This window comes from Barbus barbus, assembly GCF_936440315.1.
Source record: "Barbus barbus genome assembly, chromosome: 33".
Lineage (NCBI taxonomy): Eukaryota > Metazoa > Chordata > Actinopteri > Cypriniformes > Cyprinidae > Barbus > Barbus barbus.
In genome coordinates this window covers 24,684,920-24,703,931 of record NC_136761.1, presented here as the reverse complement: position 1 = coordinate 24,703,931, position 19,012 = coordinate 24,684,920, and the positions used below count along the sequence as shown (strand labels likewise).

The 19,012-nt window shown below is 38.0% G+C and overlaps 1 protein-coding gene across 3 annotated transcripts in view; it reads right to left on the bottom strand.

The window, feature by feature from the left end:
• pcdh11 (protocadherin 11) overlaps nt 1-19,012 on the bottom strand; it is a 173,617-nt gene that overhangs the window by 137,802 nt on the left and 16,803 nt on the right. The window contains exon 4 of one of the 3 annotated variants that reach the window (XM_079389952.1): nt 13,733-15,405. The exons of the other annotated variants lie outside the window; for them this stretch is intronic. Within the exon in view, the coding sequence (XP_079246078.1) occupies nt 15,322-15,405 (84 nt within the window). The 3' untranslated portion in view covers nt 13,733-15,321. Of the gene's footprint in view, nt 1-13,732; nt 15,406-19,012 lie in introns of those variants that run through there. 3 annotated transcript variants of the gene reach the window in all.

Sequence of the window (19,012 nt, the reverse complement as noted above, 5' to 3'; positions counted from 1 at the left end):
TTTTAAGTAGAAGCCTTTAAAATGTAAGCACCTTTCTAGGAATTACTGTTCATCCATACGCGAGTAACCGCCGACGACAATAAATTGTCCTACATCGCCAGCAGCGGCAGTGAAAAAGTGCAAGAGTCATCTGTTATACTACACCATGCCACCACGCAATATTGGTCAGCGGCGACAGGACACTTTAAAGTAAAAAAAGGCTGACATTGACGGCCCGATAGGGCACAGCAAGGAGATGAATTGAGAGTAAACTCTGTGTTGAAACTCATAAATCTCACATTACAGGCCATATTCAGCTGGGAACATTCAGCATGAGCTGCAGCCCAGTGTCTTTTTTCATGAGTAGCCATCTTACTAATTACTCGACATACCGGTTTTAGCACTGTGGTCATGACTGAATGCTTGTCCTTGGTAAGTTAGCAAGCCAAATATCCTTTAAAAATTCCCCGGCGATTATTATCAAGCCGTCAGAAAATAGATAGGCCAAAAAGAAAAGCAACCACTACAGGACAGTTCGAGTGCCTCGGCATCGCCTCGCCCCCGCCGTTCAGCCGAGGTCTGATGTTTGCATTGTGACGAGAACTACAAAAGACTCCCCGATGAATTCAAGCTGTGGTCGATGTGAGCAGGGGGTCAAGAAAATGTGGTATGTTTGGGTGACCTTAATCACACACAGGTTCAGACGGACTCCGGTTTCACTTGTGGGCCTTATTTCAGGTCACTGCCTCAAAGTTAAAGGAGGCCACAGTCATTATCTCCAGCAGGAGAACCCAATCATCCACACAATGAAATGAGCTCTGTTCTCACAATGCGCACAAGTGTTGTCCATCTCCCTGGGCCGAACACATATATTCGCTGTACGTGCTATAATCTATGAAGTGAATTAACCGTAAGGAATGTGTCCTGGTCTGCTCGCTGCTGCCTCGACACAAAGCAGATTTACAACCCATCAAACAGCATCGCTACTGAACCAAAATCAAAACCAGTGACTAGAAAATAGATTATATTAGTCATATGGTGCATTATGGTTTTCTATTATGGCTAGACGCTCTGTCTGCTGTGCCTGGTATTGACGTTATGCGTGCAATAAATGTATTACGTTATATAGATTACATGTTCTCTCAGTGGTATTATTTCTAGGAGGTCTTCATGTGGTTCAAATGGGTAAGTGTTACAATTCAAAACCAGCAAAATGCCAGCCAATGTAATCTCTTTAGTATTCAGGCGCATATGCTTATCTGTGCTTGGATATAATGTTGACAGCATCTCAATTATAAACCTTAAATAAAATATTAAAAAATAATACACATTAGACTTTAGATACACATTAGATTTTACTGGATTTATTAAATAAATAAATACATAAATAATATATATATATATATATTGTGAAGAGTCGGCTGCCTCCCCCCTTATCATCATCACCACCCCGTCCCGTATTCCCCGTCCCCTTCACCAGGCTCCCGACGGGAGTGGGTGTGTGAGAGAGGAGGGGCGCTGAAACAGCTATGGCTGGCGGCGTGTGATGAGGCGCACCTGATGTGAATAGAGCCTCATCACCGCCACCGTTTAAATGCCGAGCGCGCCTCTCCTCGGGAGACCGGTCTCTTCCCCGTGCATGCACACTGGTGTCCTCGTGGGTCCAGGAAGGGAGCGTCGAGATGGGAGACTGCCGCACCCGTTACGGCTGAAGGGCCAGGATGCCGGGTCGTTTAATCCCCCAGAAGCTCCGGGGACCAAGGAGTAGGACGAAGCCGCTGGAAGAACCCGCCGCCACTCGCTCCCGGACCCGAGAGGGGAGCGCGTGCGGCCACCGGACTCCGCCCTTTCCCCGGACCCTTCATTTCTGAACACTGCCCTCCTTCACATACCCCGCAGCACGACGAGGACACCAGATCCCCCGTTTATTTTGGACACTTTTTCCCCCTTTTTGGACACTATTTTGATTATTATTGTTTAATAAAAAACCTCTCTGAGGCCTGACACCACACCCACTGTGTCTGTCGTTTGCTCCTCCCGCCACAATATATATATATATATATATATATATATATGTGTATATAGGGGTAGGAGATGGGTCGTCATGTGACACACAGCAGCCACAACAGCATAAGTTTTATTTATTTTTTCCTTTTTATTCGAAACATTCTCAAATGCATTATCTATATCAGTGGTTCTCAAACCTGTCCTGGGGACCCCCAGCCACCCCATATTTTGTATGCCTCTCTCATAGGCCTCACCCATTTCAAGTCTTGCAGATTTTAATGTGAATTTAACATCGTAAGTTAGGCTAATCATAACACTTTCATTGTACAGAAAGAGAGCAAACAACATTTACATTATCAAAGAACATTCAAGCACTCTCAAAAACTTCCATTAAATCACTGAAGCTGTTTACTCTGTGAAATGAATATTGTACTTACAGATTCGTACACATATTTGCACTTTGTTGTTTCTGAGGAGAGAATTCGCCAGAAAGAGGTATTCAGTCAGCGAGCGCGTGAAGAAAACACTGGCAGTTTAGTATGGAAGCAGATTGATCCCATTAATAATTCACGCAAAAGACACTATGCACATATGCGCATCCCAATTCTCATGCATGACATGTCTTAAAATATGTCATTGTCATTGTTCTCAATATGCACACCCACCTTAATGCTTTCTTCTAAGGCATTTTTTTGTAAAAGTTGCTTAAATATCTTAATTTAACTAAAGCCTAGTCCTTGCTTAAGCTAAGCCCCGTTTGTGAAACCGGGCCTTATACATTTAGAAGAGATGCAGATACAGAAAGAGCAGGAAGCATGAGATAAAGTGATAAAATAACTGAATAATCTTTGTTGCATTCCTTTTTATGATCAGTCAGTCTTTGTCTGACACAAAATTCCACAACTGTCACCAAGCAAATACAACTGCTGCTTCCCCAACATCATCTCGAGTATTGTAATCTCAAAGATTTTTACATCACAACTCAACATAAGAGGAAACATTAACAATGCTTAATCATGGTAATATAATATAAAAATAAATGAATGTTGATTACATTAAAAAAATGAATACATAAAGGTAAAGTACATAAAATAGATAAAGATTCATATGAATGAAGAGGTCTGTGACTGTCACCCAGATGTTGTGCCAAAGTGTTTAAATCCTGAAAAATGGATGGAAAACACTGCATCGTGTTGCACAAATGGTAAGTACAAACATCCCGCTGTTCATACACTGAGCTCTCCTGAGGTCTATTATGTCATTATAAAGCTATGGTGATGAGGGCAGGGTCAATGCTAAGTGGGAGCTAGGCTGGAAATAGGTCACCCAGCGATGCTGAACAAAAACAGGGCAATGAGCAGAATTCTTTCTTCATTTTTGACCAATACATGGGACATTGTGGCTAACACAAGACCGCTTCATTTTTGCCAACACTATCTGTTTTCATAGCAGCCGCTGGCTTATACTGGTCACGTTAACGAGTGTGTCTAAACGACCGATTTTACTTTCAAGTTTTAAGTACACATGCAAAAATAAAACAGTACATCTCTACTAGGCTAGTTAACTAAAATCAAACGATCAACTGCACAAACCTCTGTTGAACTGTGACTTGAACTGTGGCCTCGTGCTAATGAGCATTATCCAGGTAGGCACGCCCAGGGCGTGTTATAATTGTCCGATCGACAGGCTCAAATCTGATTGGCTAAAGAGTGAGTAGGAGTGTCCCTAGTGGGAGGAGTTCACTGCCAGGAAAGTCTCAAAAACACACACACACATCCAAGGGGATTCACACATTCACAGTCCATAATACACTCGTGAATTTTAATCATTAAACATTTTTGTACACAGTTGTACATCTCTGAATTGTATTTTGCATGTGTGAAACGTATTTTATGAATATATATTCTTATTTTGTGCACGTGAATTGGTTTTTGTGAATATATATTTTTTTTCATGCATGTGAATTGGGATACACGTGTGCATCTTGTCTTTCCGTGAATTATTAATGAGATCAATCTGCTTCCATATTTTAGCGATGACTCATCTGGACGCCTCTGATTGGTAATTGCATTCATAAGCTCAACAGCATTGTGTGTGATTGGTTATAATGTGCAGCGCTGTAAAAACGCGTATGTCTCTGGCTTTTGGAAGCTGCATTCAAAATCCACTTGGCTCAAAAATCTGAGGGGGCACGTGCCCCCTCACTTTGAATGGACATGATGCCTGTATGGTTTACAATCATACTATATATGTATTATGTTTATAATAATGCTTTGATACGATTTTAGTATTGAGATGGTGCTATTATTTTATTTCAGCTTTAGTTTTGGTTATTTTAGTACATCAAGTTAAATTAAAATAAGAAATGTTGCCTTGTCAAAAAGCTGAAACAAAAACTTAATTTATTTTATTTAATTTAACTTTTTTCTTTTCATGGTTTTAGTTTCAGTCAGCTATAATAAATCATTTTAGCTTTATTATTCCTATCTACATTTAATACATTTAAAATGCATGCAAAATAAATTATAGATTAAAAGACTAAAAAACATATTTTAGACAAACAAAATAAATATGGCTATTTTAGATAATGTCACACTTTATACTGTAGCTATGGGATGAGGCTGAACTGTGGCTCCAGTTAATACTGCGGCTGTGCTTCTGTAAACTCTTGTAGTCTTGATTTAGAGCTATCAGAGTGTAAATCAAGTTAGACAGAGCTGCCAGTCCACAGGCGCTCTCGCCTGTGTTTAATTAGTACAGATTGACTCCCTCATTGGAGTGCGGCACGTGCTAAAGAAAGACTGCGAGTGACGGCATGAACATCCCTCACTGATTTCAATATCATTCAGTATGATGGCTTTGTTGTGTCACCAATGTGTCTTTACACCTGAGGTCCCTGCCACGCAAACAAATAGAAAACAAGCACAGCAAATACTCTGCACTTAAAGCTTGACAGCACTTTAGTCAGACTTCAAACTATGTGTGACTGCAGCAAAATGACGATCTGCTCTGGTGAAGGCTGAGGTGAATACATTTCATCTCGTGAGATCTAACCAGCCAAAAAACATCACAAATAACTATGGCGTTGGCAGAAATCACATGCAATAATCCGTTTAACTGATCTATCAAAGGCAGACTTCACATGCTCAGCTAATGAATCAGTTATGACTCCCGGTCTGATTGTTTCAGAGCGTTTTAGCACGTTTCGCTTGATCGCATGAGCTCAGCTGTTCATTTTAAGGGACAGTGGCTCAGTGTTTTGGGGGAGGAATAACATTATCTGTCCATGTGCTTGGTTTCTGCATATTGAGATTTATCATGCCCACCATCCATAGCACTCCAAAGGCTTCGCCCCATTCAGACAGATTGCAGAACAGCCAAAGCCAATGCATTTAAACATGGCAGGATTTAAAAAATAAAAAGCGATATGAAAGTACACGGCTCACCAAAGAGAATACTACTGTCTTTCATCCGGCGATAAAACAATGTAAAAATTTGAAACAGCAATGACCATATGAGTTGTTTACGCCTTTATGGGAAGTCAAAACATCAGTGAGCTTTGAAAAAAAAAGCGGGCGCTTTGGTCTGGTCTTGTGATTTTGTTTTTTGTTAAAGTTTCAAAATACCATCCAAGGCGATCTGTTCAAATATTAAAATCTCGAACACTTTGAAAGGAGTGCTTTAGGTGTATTTAGAGAAGTGCTTGGCTTGAAAAAGCATTTGTTTCAGTTTAGCAATGAAAAACCGTTCTAAAATATGTTTCATAAAGGAGCGCAAGACTGCAGCCGCGGAAAGTCATTTATCTTTTAGCGCCTTTGTCCTATTTATTTACAAAATATATACAATTTTTCAAGCAGCCATCATGTGTGACAAAAGCCACTACTGTTAGATGGAGGGAGGCAAAGAGTTTGGTAAGTATTAAACAATATAGTAGCTTTCAAAGTGCTTACTAGGCAAGCGGCAGGCATCCAAAGGCATGCGGGGTCTACAGGGCAGATCTCAGGGGCCGACAATCTGTACGAACAGTATGTTTCCAGCTCTTGCTCGCGTTCCCCTGAACAGCAGGATCGCCTCTCTTACATTCAACTGCCTGCAGCCAAATTTAATATAATGAACGCGTAATGGCACACACACACTATTCTATAATGAAATCTTCTCTGGCCTGTTTTGCAATGTAATACCGAGCTGACATTTTGTTGACATTCCAGATCAGGTTTTTGTGCTCGACTCAAAGTTTGGATATCATAAATATGTAATGATCTATACTATGAATAGCGATCTTAAATATAGCAAGCTTTCTGCCCTGATATTGACATTTGCTAATAACCTCTGCCAGCAAGTTAACTCTGGACGAATGTCAATACAAGCTTGCATAATTCTAATTTCTTTGTCTCCTGGAAACTTAACAGTCTGTCCGCTCTCGTTTAGCATCCTCTGAACCGTCTGCTGGAGATGCATATTAAATCAAGAGCAGCGGCCATTCAATCTGGCCCCTGAGCACACGTTTTTTCCAATTAAAAAGGAAGGCTAATTGAATTAAATTCCATTTTGCCTCATTTGACCACATTATACAATGTTGATCTATTCTGTTAACAATTTTTTTTTTCAAGCAGTCTAGCACCGGTTCACCTTTAAAAGTGCATTATGTGGTCTCCTGGCTACGTGATGTCCAGACGTCATCCACTCATTTTGTTTCAAGTTATAATGAGTCTGATGTGGACTAATTAGAGAAATATGTCCTGGCTGTGCTTGTTGTCCATCCCTTGATGGTGAGGTGGCTAAAAAGTAGGGAAGCATAACTGGAAGGTTCAATGTAGCAGTGTTGAAAGAATTAGCTTCTCTACAGACCTTCTCTAACAATCTCATAATTTTGAGAGAGAAAAAAGGCAGAATTCTGAGAAATAAATCTGAGGGCATGACTTTTTAGAAATGATCTTTTATAAAAAGGACATTTCATAGGAAAAAAAAAAGTTTATACACTACCATTTAAAAGTTGGAGGTTGGTAAGATTTTTTGAAAGAAAAACTTCTTTAGCAAGGACACATTAAATTGATCACATTTGTAAAGACATTTATAAAGTTACCAAAGAATAAATGATTCAAGTAAATGTTTTACATAATATAATATAATATAATATAATATAAAGTGCTGTCGAATGATTAATCGCATCCAAAATAAAAATAAAAGTTTTTATTTTTATACATTTTTATAATATATGTATGTGTACTGTGTTTATAATTTATATATAAATATACACACATACAGTATTTATTTTGAAAATATTTACATGTATATACATTTATATATATATATATATATATATATATATATATATATATAAACGTGACATATTTTTCTTAAATATATATATGCATGTTTTTGTAATAATATTTCACAACTGTTTTTACTGTATTTTTGATCATACACATGCAGCCTTGGGGAGCATACAAGTCTTCTTTCAAAAACATTCTGACCCCAAACTTCTAAACTGTATTGTATGTCATTATTCCTTTTATTTATTTTCAAATATCCAAAATGCTATTCAGACCAGGCTTAGGAGCGACTGCTGTCTGTTCAGCGTGACAAACGCGAGCCGCGTTGAGAGACAGCTCTGTTGAGGGGCTATTATAAAGTCAACAAAGTAACAACGGCTCGGAGCAAATCGCTTGTCCATTGTTTGGTCAAACATTGTTCGGAGCAGGGTTCAAAAGCCTGCCCTAATTGGGTCTCACTCTAGAGACGTTTACTCCATGTCAGCAATGTAGCGTAAACTCGACGGCAGAGTGTGTCTGAGGCTCAGTGATTAGCACCCTGCCCAGTTAATTTTAGCAAGGTTTGGAACAGGACTAATCAGGAATTAAGAGTCGGCATCCACCCTAAACCGCCTTCTTTACGCCGTCACAGGGGATACTTTCAGGATGGAAAAAAGGCAATTGTCTGCTGTCTCCGATTATCCCTAGGAAAGCCTATAATCTGGCTGACAGTACTTAAGGAGTCAAGCAGCAAAATAAACAACATTGATTATCATCCACTGTTCTTTTTTCCCCTTATTTTTTGTCCTGTAGATGGAAGAGGAAGTTTGGTGGCTCCAACCCCTCCTTCATACCATCTGCTTCAGCAAATGTTAAGGCTGGGTAAATACCCCTGAGTCCTCTGTCCAAACCAGATTACCAGCTATTCTAAGATGGGGCTGAGCTCTTATCGTCCTTCAATCTCTTTTACGAGCGCAAATCAAGAAATCTTTGCTGGATTACCTGGATTACATTGGCTCTGAACAGTGTCTTTAAGTCAACGCCTCCCAACCTGACTTTAGCCGATCTTCTGCTTACCCAAGATCTCATGCAAATGTCCTGCAACATTCAGCTTGTCATCTGTTCCTGCGTTTCCTAGACATAATAAGCTCTGAAGACGGAAAAACGGCTTTCTATGGAAAATCAGCACATGTATTTACTTCTAGGGGGAAGTCGTGGCCTAATGGTTAGAGAGTCGGACTCGTAATCGAAAGGTTGCGAGTTCGAGCCCCCGGCCGGCAGGAATTGTAGGTGGGGGGAGGGAACGTCCAGCGCTCTCTCCACCCTCAATACCACGACTGAGGTGCCCTTGAGCAAGGCACCGAACCCCCAATTGCTCCCCGGGCGCCGCAGCATGGCTGCCCACTGCTCCGGGTGTGTGTTCACGGTGTGTGTGTGTGTGTGTGTGGATTTGTTCACTACTCACTGCTGTGTGTGTGCACTTGGATGGGTTAAAGGCAGAGCACCAATTTCGAGTATGGGTCACCATACTTGACAATACGTCACGACTTTTTTACTTTACTTACAGTTGACCCATATATGAAACTTCTGTCCCTAATGTCGTTCCAAATTGTATGGATTTCTTTGAACAGTAGAACACAAAAAATATATATTTTGATGAATGTTCATACACTGTAAAATGTGATGTGTTTCTTACACTAAAGATTATTAGAGTATGAAAAAGAAAACAATATTTAAGTCTTTCTACTTGCAAACTGTATGTGTAATTCAAAGTGTTACTTGCTATTTTGACGTAACAATGAAATCTTTCTAATTCACTGTGAAATGTATAAGCAATTTCTGAGTGAAGACAGTTTCAAAAGCGTTTTTTTCAGTGTACAATGGAAGTCATCTGAGAGCTTTTTGTAAGATTTTTTTTTTTTTACAGTTGTTATACACTGAATGTATTTTAATAAAGGAAAAATGTGTCCTTTTGCGTTGCAAGTAAGTCATGAGAGTTTTGAGAGACAAAGGGGTGATTCATATATATTAAACTAACATCATATAAACCAAGGGTCGTACTGTATATTGCATGGCAAAGTATTTGGTAAAGCAGCACTAAAAGTAAATCAATTGCCTTACAATGAAAGTAAGCCAGTAGTGCTTTATGTAATACAATGCTGAATGATTAATGTGAGAGTGGTCAATGTCAAAGGGATCGGTCATCCAAAAATGAAAATGTATTTAGCCCAATTATAGTTCCAACGCTGTATTACCTTCCATCTTCAGCAAAACACAAATGAAAATATTTTGAAGGATGTTGGTAACCATTTGGTGACCTCTGACCTCCATTGTCAAAATATCTTGTTTTATGTTCCACAGAAGAAAGAAGGTCATTGAAGATGATTAAATGATGTCAATATTGATTCTGGGTGAACTGTCCCCTTTCAACATACATGGAAAAACCTTAACAACGTCACGCCTTTCCTAAATAAATACCGCATTGCGAACAATGTGTTTCAGAGCAGTGCAAAGACGTGACACACAAAAGTTACCTTGCTTGAATGACTATGCAGACAAAATGAAAAACAAGCTCTGGAAATTGAATTCTGATCCCTTGTTTTAAAAGAATGCATTTCTAAGACAGCGTCCTCCTGAAGATTAGTGTATAACAACATTCTTCAATTGAATTTCGAGAGCATTTAATCAGACAGCAGTGTATTTATTTTGAAGCTTTTTTACATTTTCCCTTTAGAATAATAAGCCTATACAACCTAGCAATCCTAGACAAACAAGAACGACAATCGTGTTTAAAAGCAATTCCTAATCTCCCTAAAACCAACAAAAAGCTATATGGCTGCAGAGATCCATTTAGGGCAATCTCTTCTGCATTAGAACACATTCGAATGTGAGAAACAGACTTTCTAATTGACAAAACACAAAAAGCTCAGTTCGACACTGAAAGACACGTCTGCATACATACAGAATCACAATCCACATCCTTAATCAATAACATTAATATCAGCCATCTCAGAGCAATTGTATGCAAATCCATGCAGCCTAAAAATAGTCATCACTGTGTGGCTTGTGAATATTTATACCATTGTACTTTTAACCAATGGACACAATTTAACAAGCCATGTCTTTGAGCACCGCTTTGATTTTTGAACACACAAATGTAGAAGTACAAAAAAAGAAAAGCATGATTGAATTATTCAGTTTGGCAGAGATTTGGCAGCAGGAGCGTGCAGCACTGCCTTGAGTGCAAATAACAGAGACCATCTTCCTGTTTCCTACACCGCTGCACAGAAATGCATAAATAGCACTACATAGAGATAATCAGCAAACCCTTTGGGACTTGGACACAATATTCTCAGTCTACATTAATTCCCTGGTGTACCTGATCATTTATAACGACGAACGACTCTCCTGTACCCTCAAATCCCGGCCCCATTCTGCCCCTCTCTGTGTGTGATGAAATACTGAGGACACAGGATATGATCGATATTAATTATTAATACGATCTCAAGACATATGTTTTGTTGCACTTTCTCAGCAATCTGATCCTACTCTGTCCTCCTCAAGATACATTTTGTCATTCTAAAGTCTAGGCGATTTATTAATTCATGAGCTCTCCTATGGTGCAGTACTCTCGTAGTCAGCACCTGCCGGAGAGGTACTTTCATAGGCATTCACAGTCAAGTAATGCAATTCCACACTGGTTTCACTTTCATTGTGCTGTGCCTGGCAGTGCAGCTTGCTTCCAATCATCAAGTTTCCTTAAATTAATGAAAATTAAATGTGACTCTTTAGTTATTTTTAGATACAATTTATGTATTTATGCATTTGCTCTTCCCACCAACACTCACAGGAAATAGAAAGGGTGAAAATTAAGCAAACAATGTGTTCCTGAGGGTTGTGACACTGTAGAAGGTTAGATGTAAGAGTAAAGTGCAAACAAATGTGACATTAAAAGGATTGTTCGACCAAAAATTTAATTTTCATGGCATTCCACCCCCTCCCAAAACAGACTGACTTTATTATATCAAAGATACACTAAAAATAATTTTATTTAATAAAATTATACACTTAAAATAATTGTATTTTATAAAATAATATTGTAAAATATAATTTACATTTTAAATAGCAGTTCACTATTTTAATATTTATTAAAATATAATTTATTCCTGTGATGCAATGCTGTATTTTTTAGCATCGTGGCTCTAGTCTTCAGCGTCATACAATTCTTCAGAAATTATTCTAATATGCTCATTTGTGGCTCAAGAAATATGTATTATTATTATTATTATTATTATCAATGCTGAAAACAGTTTTACTGCTTAATATTTTTGTGGAAACCAGGAAAATCAGAATTTATTTTTTTTCAAAAGAACAGCATTTGCTTAATATTTGCTGAATAAAAGTATTATTTTTCTTATATATATATATATATATATATATATATATTATTACAAACTAACCGTAAACCTGTAATAAGTGCATGTTGTTAATATTACAATTTGTTAATATTATATTAATATTACTCAGTACTTAAATATACAACTGTTACAAGGACACCATAAAATAATGTGCAACCAAAAACAAAATAATAAAACTACTGACCTCAGATTTTTTAACTGTAGTGCAATTGAAAATCTTGTTTTGTGGGCAAATGATTTTCAATTTTTGGGTGAACTGCACCTGTAATATGTTGAAGGTTATTCTAGGCTAATGCGGTCAATCCCTGAGGCATCTCTATTACTGAGGCCGTGACTTTACAGACTCGGTTAATCAGTCTGTTTATTGACAGTTGCTTTATTAGATTATGAGCAAATGTGCAGGTATGTCAGCTGTGCGCACACCACATGGAGCCACATAATCCACAGCGTGCAGCTAGCATTTCTAGCATTTGATTGAAATCGCTTTCCTCTAAATGCTGTCAAACAAATAATACATTTAAGCTCAATGCCACAAATCAAGCAAAGCCAACACAAGAAACTCTCCTCAGCTGTCACAGTCAATTTGAAGAATAACAATGGCTAAATTACATATCTTTAAGAAACATAATTTGTCAGCAGATGGAGACCAATCTGTTGGAAGATGTTTGCCCATTCTTTAAATCCAAAGACAGTAAAACTCTCAGGAATACTTGATTGTGATTGGTCGATTTCTGCGCTCAGATTTGTATATTGACCACTTCACAGTAGCCTATAATTGACCTATGATGATAAATGATTTCCTACATAACTGTGCTAGTCTTTTGTTCTTTCTTCTCAGTTGATAACATGATATTTACATTTATGCATTTGGCAGATGCTTTTATCCAAAGCGATTTGCATTCATGCTATATTCAATCAGTTCATGCATTCTCTGGGAATTGAACCTATATGACCTTGGCATTGTTAGTGCTGTTTGAGCTACAGGACTATACAATCATATCAACTCAAATCAGTATTTTTGCTAGAAGCTGGTGTAGAAGCAGTAGCCTGCTGATTGTGTTATCTAATACATATCTGCAACTGAATTGTTAAACATGGTTTCGTATTCATCTGAAACGCTTAGTTGAGTGAGCGAAAACCATGTTACGGTAGAGCATATGTGCTTTGGTGATTCAGTTCTTATGGAAGTGTGCTTGCCAACATCTTCATGAATGTACACAGAGTTTAGGACATTGAGAGTTTACATCGCGATATTAATAGCAGGCTGACATTTGCACACTACCTCAGGAAGAAAAAAGATACAAGCTCAACATAGTAAATGTGCACCATTTTCTCTAATCGCCAAGGACATATTTCCCTCAAGGGAAATGATTAGCTCTCCAGTCTTCCAATTTAAAGTAACTTTGATAAGCAATTAAATTGTTTTCCATTGCGCCTCTCATTTCTCTTTTCTTTCATGTGAACTTCTGGAACAGCTGCTTTGAAACCACATACATGGGAACAATGGCTGGCTCTTGGGCCCGCTCACAAACGCATGTTGAGGAAATACAGTTGTGTGATCACTGAGCCTTAAAATTGTAATTGTTCAGTCTTATAAAAAAGGTATATTTCAAAAGATACATAAAAACCAGTGCAGTTGCATAACTGGGCAAAATAAATGTAGTTGTGAAGCGTAATTTATGTACTTCCACAGACCGCAGTGTACTCGTGAGATTAAAGAGCCCAAGTGGCCTAACATGACTTCTGTATTTGATAGAAGTTTTAATTAGTGCACCACAACATTTAGCTTAAAGCTTCACAAGTCAACAAAAATAAATATTTGAAAAGAAAATGAATCAAGTAATAATTAACAAAACAGAGACCTAAAAAAAGCATACTCGTTGTTATTTAATGCATTAACTACTGTAAACTAATGGAATCTTATTTGCCTAAATAATAATATCAAATCAATCAATATAATTTTGTGACTTTTCCCATAAAATATTAGCATTAAAAAACTACAATACAGAAGCATTATCACTAGTGACCCCATTGTATATTGTTTGCTCAATAAATGACACATGGAAATGTGCAGTACAATGCAAAAGACTTTAATAAACTTCCAAAGCTCAAACATACATAAAACAGTTATATACAGTTTACTTAACATGTTGGAAAATCAACGGAGAATACAAAGATAATGTAAGGTGCTTCATATATAATGAAAGTGATTTAACCAACTCCTTACATGAAAAGAAAAGGTCAGTTTCTTTTTTTCCCCCTCCCCTCTCATTCTTTGTCAATGGCATATATCCAGCCATGTATAATCGTTTCTTGCACAGTGCTACAGTTTTATGTGTGAGTCATTCTGTGTTTCCTACTCCAGAGCGTTACACTTGACACCATTAAGACATCTGATACCTCTGCAAGAATAAGAGGTCAAACAAATGGGCCCAAAGACACTTCTACAAATCAGTCCATTTGCTAAAAAGGAGTAAATTACCGCTCGAACAAAAGTGCTATCCATCGAAGCAATTTATTAGTGATGTAATAGTCATTCAAGACAGAAATACCCGACTGTTAAGTTTCACAAAAGAGAGCTTTAGCTGTGGGGTGCTTATTATCACGACTTTAAAGTGCTCATGTAGGGTGAGTTCGCGATTTATCGTAAATTTATTGCTGTTGACATAAAATTGAATAGTCCACGTTGTATTCTCGTGCTCTGTACTGTATTTTCTACTTTTAATATACTTTTTTTTTTTTTTTGTCGTCTCGGTTGTAAGAATACATAGCATGTCAGTTTCAGGATATACAAACACCCAGGTGATGTAACTAAAACCTACCATCTCGTATGACAAGACTGCCGGAGGCTTTCTATTCAAAATCAGTAAATACATCTCACAGGTTATATTGGCTCTGGTAAAAGCGGACTACAACAGACAACATATAGAGGTCAGGCCCGGTGTCCCTTTCTACTGCGTACAAGGGGTTTCTTTGATTAGGAAGCGGAAGCGCTGTCCCGTATGATTGCAGCTTAGCAAAGCATTAGGTTTCTTTTTGAATCTTCCGCATCCCAAAGTCAGAGGCAATCAGTGACAGAGCTAAAACATGTTGGTACCTCCTATTGAGGGCCATGCATTTCAATGTTAACAAGCATTGGGATGGTGCGAGGAGAGCCGTGGCAATCGGATTCGAGCACAGAATGAACAAATGAAAGAGTAAAAGCTGGTGAGCAAAGGATATAAAAAAGGAAAAAAAAAAAGAAACAACCACCAGGCACGTCGAAGTTTCATTGAACTTTGTCTAATATGTCAATCAAGAAAATCAGTGAACAAAATCAATAAATAGACACACAGACGACAAGGACTGTGCTGCTTCTATACATAAATACATTTCTATATAAACATCCTATACAGAGGTCTTTGCCATATTCATATTCCATTTGGATAAGCAGAGTGGAGGTGTCTCTCGTGCCCTATTCGGTGCAACCGGTGAATGAGGACAAAAGGGGTTAAACAAAGCATTTCAAACCTCCCACAAGTCACAAGCAGAGTTTCGGACGGTTAAATTACTCTGGCGTTACTCTCTAGGACTCGTTTGAGGTTGGAGAATCTGTACAGTTCGTGTTTTCACCTCTTCAGTGAGTGCCTTCCTCTCCCTCCCTCCCTCTCTTTAGGAAATGGCAGCTAGAGATTGATTTTTATCCTGTGGGAGCGAGCTGTACCTGTGCCACAGAGTGTGCCATAGAGTGGTGGTTTCAGTGCCGTCTCCTGTAATATAGAGAGACAGACAGATATAGGGAGATTGTAGTTACAAAATCATCTGGCTTGCTAAGCTGCAGTATGTACTGTGTAAGATGATAATGAAGGCCTCTCTCTCTGGACATATACATTCACGTGCATACATAGAGAGAGAGGGAGAGAATCAGCATTCTTCAAGGAACAGACAGAAAGAGGTTTGTGTTCATTTCATCTCGTCGGATTTACCTTGAAGAATGCTGGGAAAAGTGACTAGTGAGTGCATGCAGGTCAACCAAATTGCTTTTTGCTCCAAATGTGCTGTTACACCCACCACACTACAGCAACACTCATTCATTGATGACAACAGGAAGCTCATGTGACTAAAACACTTTTTTTTTTAAATAGCTGGTAATGAAAATGTTTTTAAAAATACGATAAAACTCAGCTAATAAGGTTAAATTTACTTCATTATTACTCAATCTCTTAAATTCATTATTGGAATATATCAGCAAGCAGCAGTGGACCTGTTAATGAGCATGTGAAAGAGGAAAGTACCATTTCAAAGCTCCTTGTACTGCAGATTCACTCTTCAGCTATGTTAAATGAACACTGAGTGACTTTTTAAAAACTGATATTACAATGCAGCTTCACTGGTAGAACAAGATGGCAGTGATGTCAAGGTCATGGTTAGTTTCCTGGGAAACACACATGCCGATAAAATGTATACGAATGAATTCAGGTTTCTTTGAGAAGGAAAAAAAAAAAAAACTCAGACTGCTGTTCCAACTTCAAAAATGCAAAAACAAATGTATTTTTAGCCTCATGTGTTTTAGGATTTTTTTGTAACATGTAAATGCACTGTCACTTATTATAAATTGAGCACATCTTAACAAGAAACAAAACCTTACCTACACCATATACATACATACACACACACACACACACATATATATATACTGTAGACATAACAAATTGAAAATTGAATGAACTAGTAACTGTTGTTTCAACTCATAAACGCATGTTGAAACAACTGCTTCACACCGAAAAAATAAAAAATTATATATATATACATGAGTCGACTTAAAAAATCTGTGTGTGCGTATGTAAAATATTCAAAGTGTAACATGTTTCACTATGTAATAACCAAAATATTAAACTAGAAAGCATAGCAATTATGGCTGCACAAAATTTTATTTTACTTAGGATTATCTGTGGGAGAATCAGACAGTTAAAAAAGGAATAAACATATTTAAAGCTTGTGAATTTTAAACAAACATGCAGAATATATTACTAAAGGCCAAGATGCACAAGATTTGCTGATGGGCTAAACGCTGCAGAAATCGCCTGGAGTTTGACACAACTGGAGGTAATCAATACAGAGAGAGAAATTCAAGAGAGATCAATCACTTCATGTTCTAAAAAATGTGTTTAGTTGGAAATCTAGGCACATCTGCCCTATACCCGGCGAGATTCAAAAATGAAGTAGAATTTGAATTATTGAAACGCGGGTGGTTGAGAGCACAAACTGTGGACTCAAGGACATCCTCTCCCATATTTTATGATGTTTTTGAAATGCTGAATGTACCATGAAGCCTGATGCAAAGAAAATGTGTTTGACTGTGAGACCCCATAAGCCTGCGAGGGCATATTCATACCAATCCAAATGGAGACAGGTTTGCAAGTAACATGAGATTAGAATGGCGAAGCTACTGACCTCAAATACACTCCTGCTCTGAATATAGAGGCCTTATAGCATTTGATTTGACTAGAGTTCTTGCATATTCATGGCCTTGCCAGGGATCAGTCAAGTACGATGGCATTTACTTTATCTGCCACAACTAAAGTGTGTATTCAGACAGAAGGCACCCCCCCACCACCACCACCGGAGGGATTGACCTCTAAAATCACTGTCTGAGAACAGGGAGACGAAAGATAAAAGAAAGGCAGAGATGAGTGAAAGGGGTGGGAAAGGGGTTCGTGGTGGTGCTCGGAATGCAGAATGGACCACTGATGGTCTTATGAGCCATATGGCCCATAAATATGTTGTATTTTGACGAGCTTTCCTTTGATACTGACATCATTCCCAGCCCTGCTAAGCATCCCATTGACCTTCATCAGCGAGTGTTTCCTGGGATAAATGCATCCTTTAATGGTCCCTACAAATGTTCTTGCACCTATTCATCATGGCAAATTCAGACATGATGTTTCTCAGACATCGAGATGGGGTCGCTAAAGTTAAATAATGCTGACATTTGTGTCACTGCTTTATAGCTAACATGAGACACTAGAGATTTTTCACCAAATATGGGGCCATCGGGTACAAGACATGATCTGATATTCTAGATTCTCTACTGCAATATCCACTGTCTGTTTGTCAGTAATGGCTCTGAGCTGATATCGAAGTTGTGGTTTAAAATGACTAAGTAAGAAGAAATATTATAGACAATAGCAAAAGTATGGAATGGTAAGATACAACGTAAAGAGCACTTTACTTTAGAATTGGAGATGATTCAACACTGTCTAACTTCTTTCTAATAGATTCTTTCAATAGTCTATAACCGTCAAAGCATACAGGATAAACCTTTAATATTTACAGAAATAACATACGACTAAGGCATTCAAAGTTACACTCAATATATTTAAAACCTGAAAAGTTATAAGTTCCTTTCTGCAAAAAACAAAGAAAGAAAGAAAGATCCGATCGAAATGTGCCTGGCAATAGGTTTTGAACTGCTCAAAAAAGGGGTCAATGTGTTTAAGAATACACTATTTTAACAAAAATCAATAAAATCAATAAATAAATAAATAACATATATAATTTGCTGCAGTAGCTACTGTATAGTATTCACAGCACAAGGCACCATCTGAATAGGATTTTAATCACAAATATTTCCAGAATCTGATGCAAGGTTTCAAAACCTTCAACAAATATGTCTGCATATTTCAAAATACACAGAAGCAGGAAGACAACTGTGGCAGGGCAAATTACAAATCTAACCTGAATTATGTGTCATTCCATAATCTCACTATGTAAGCAGGCTTATGTATAATGCACCATGGCAGAGCATTGCTTTTAACTGCATTTTAAAATAAAGGCCTCATGGTGAAAATGGAACATCAGCTATGTGTGGGTGTCACCTTAAATTACCATGCGCACAAAGAATCTGAGTGGATATACTGTAATTTGAAAGAAATATGCAGAGGGGGATTTTCTTCAATAAGGACAAGAGCTCACAGTGGATGACATGATATTACAGAAAAAAAAGATTGTCTGTGATTGAATGCTAAAAAAAAAGAAGATGAGAAAAAATATATTTTGGCCAGCTAGTTACTGATCATGTAGATAGTGTCCTATCTAGTGTCCTATCACTGTATACATGCTCAGTCTTGTTTGAATTTAGGCCCCTGGAGTCTCGCCAGCTTACATTCCCGACCCCAGTCCTGTGCTTTCTAACCTGCTTGAGAAAATGGCTACGCTGCAGACTCGATGCCTGGTCATTAAAAATATGCAGTTGATAGGTAAAATGAATGGTGTTTCAAGCTATTAGTGAATATGCTTCTATTTAAGTTTCACGGTCCCACAGCTCTGTCTTCACCTTGATCTCTCTGACCTACAATCGCACAGCTCAGTCTTCCA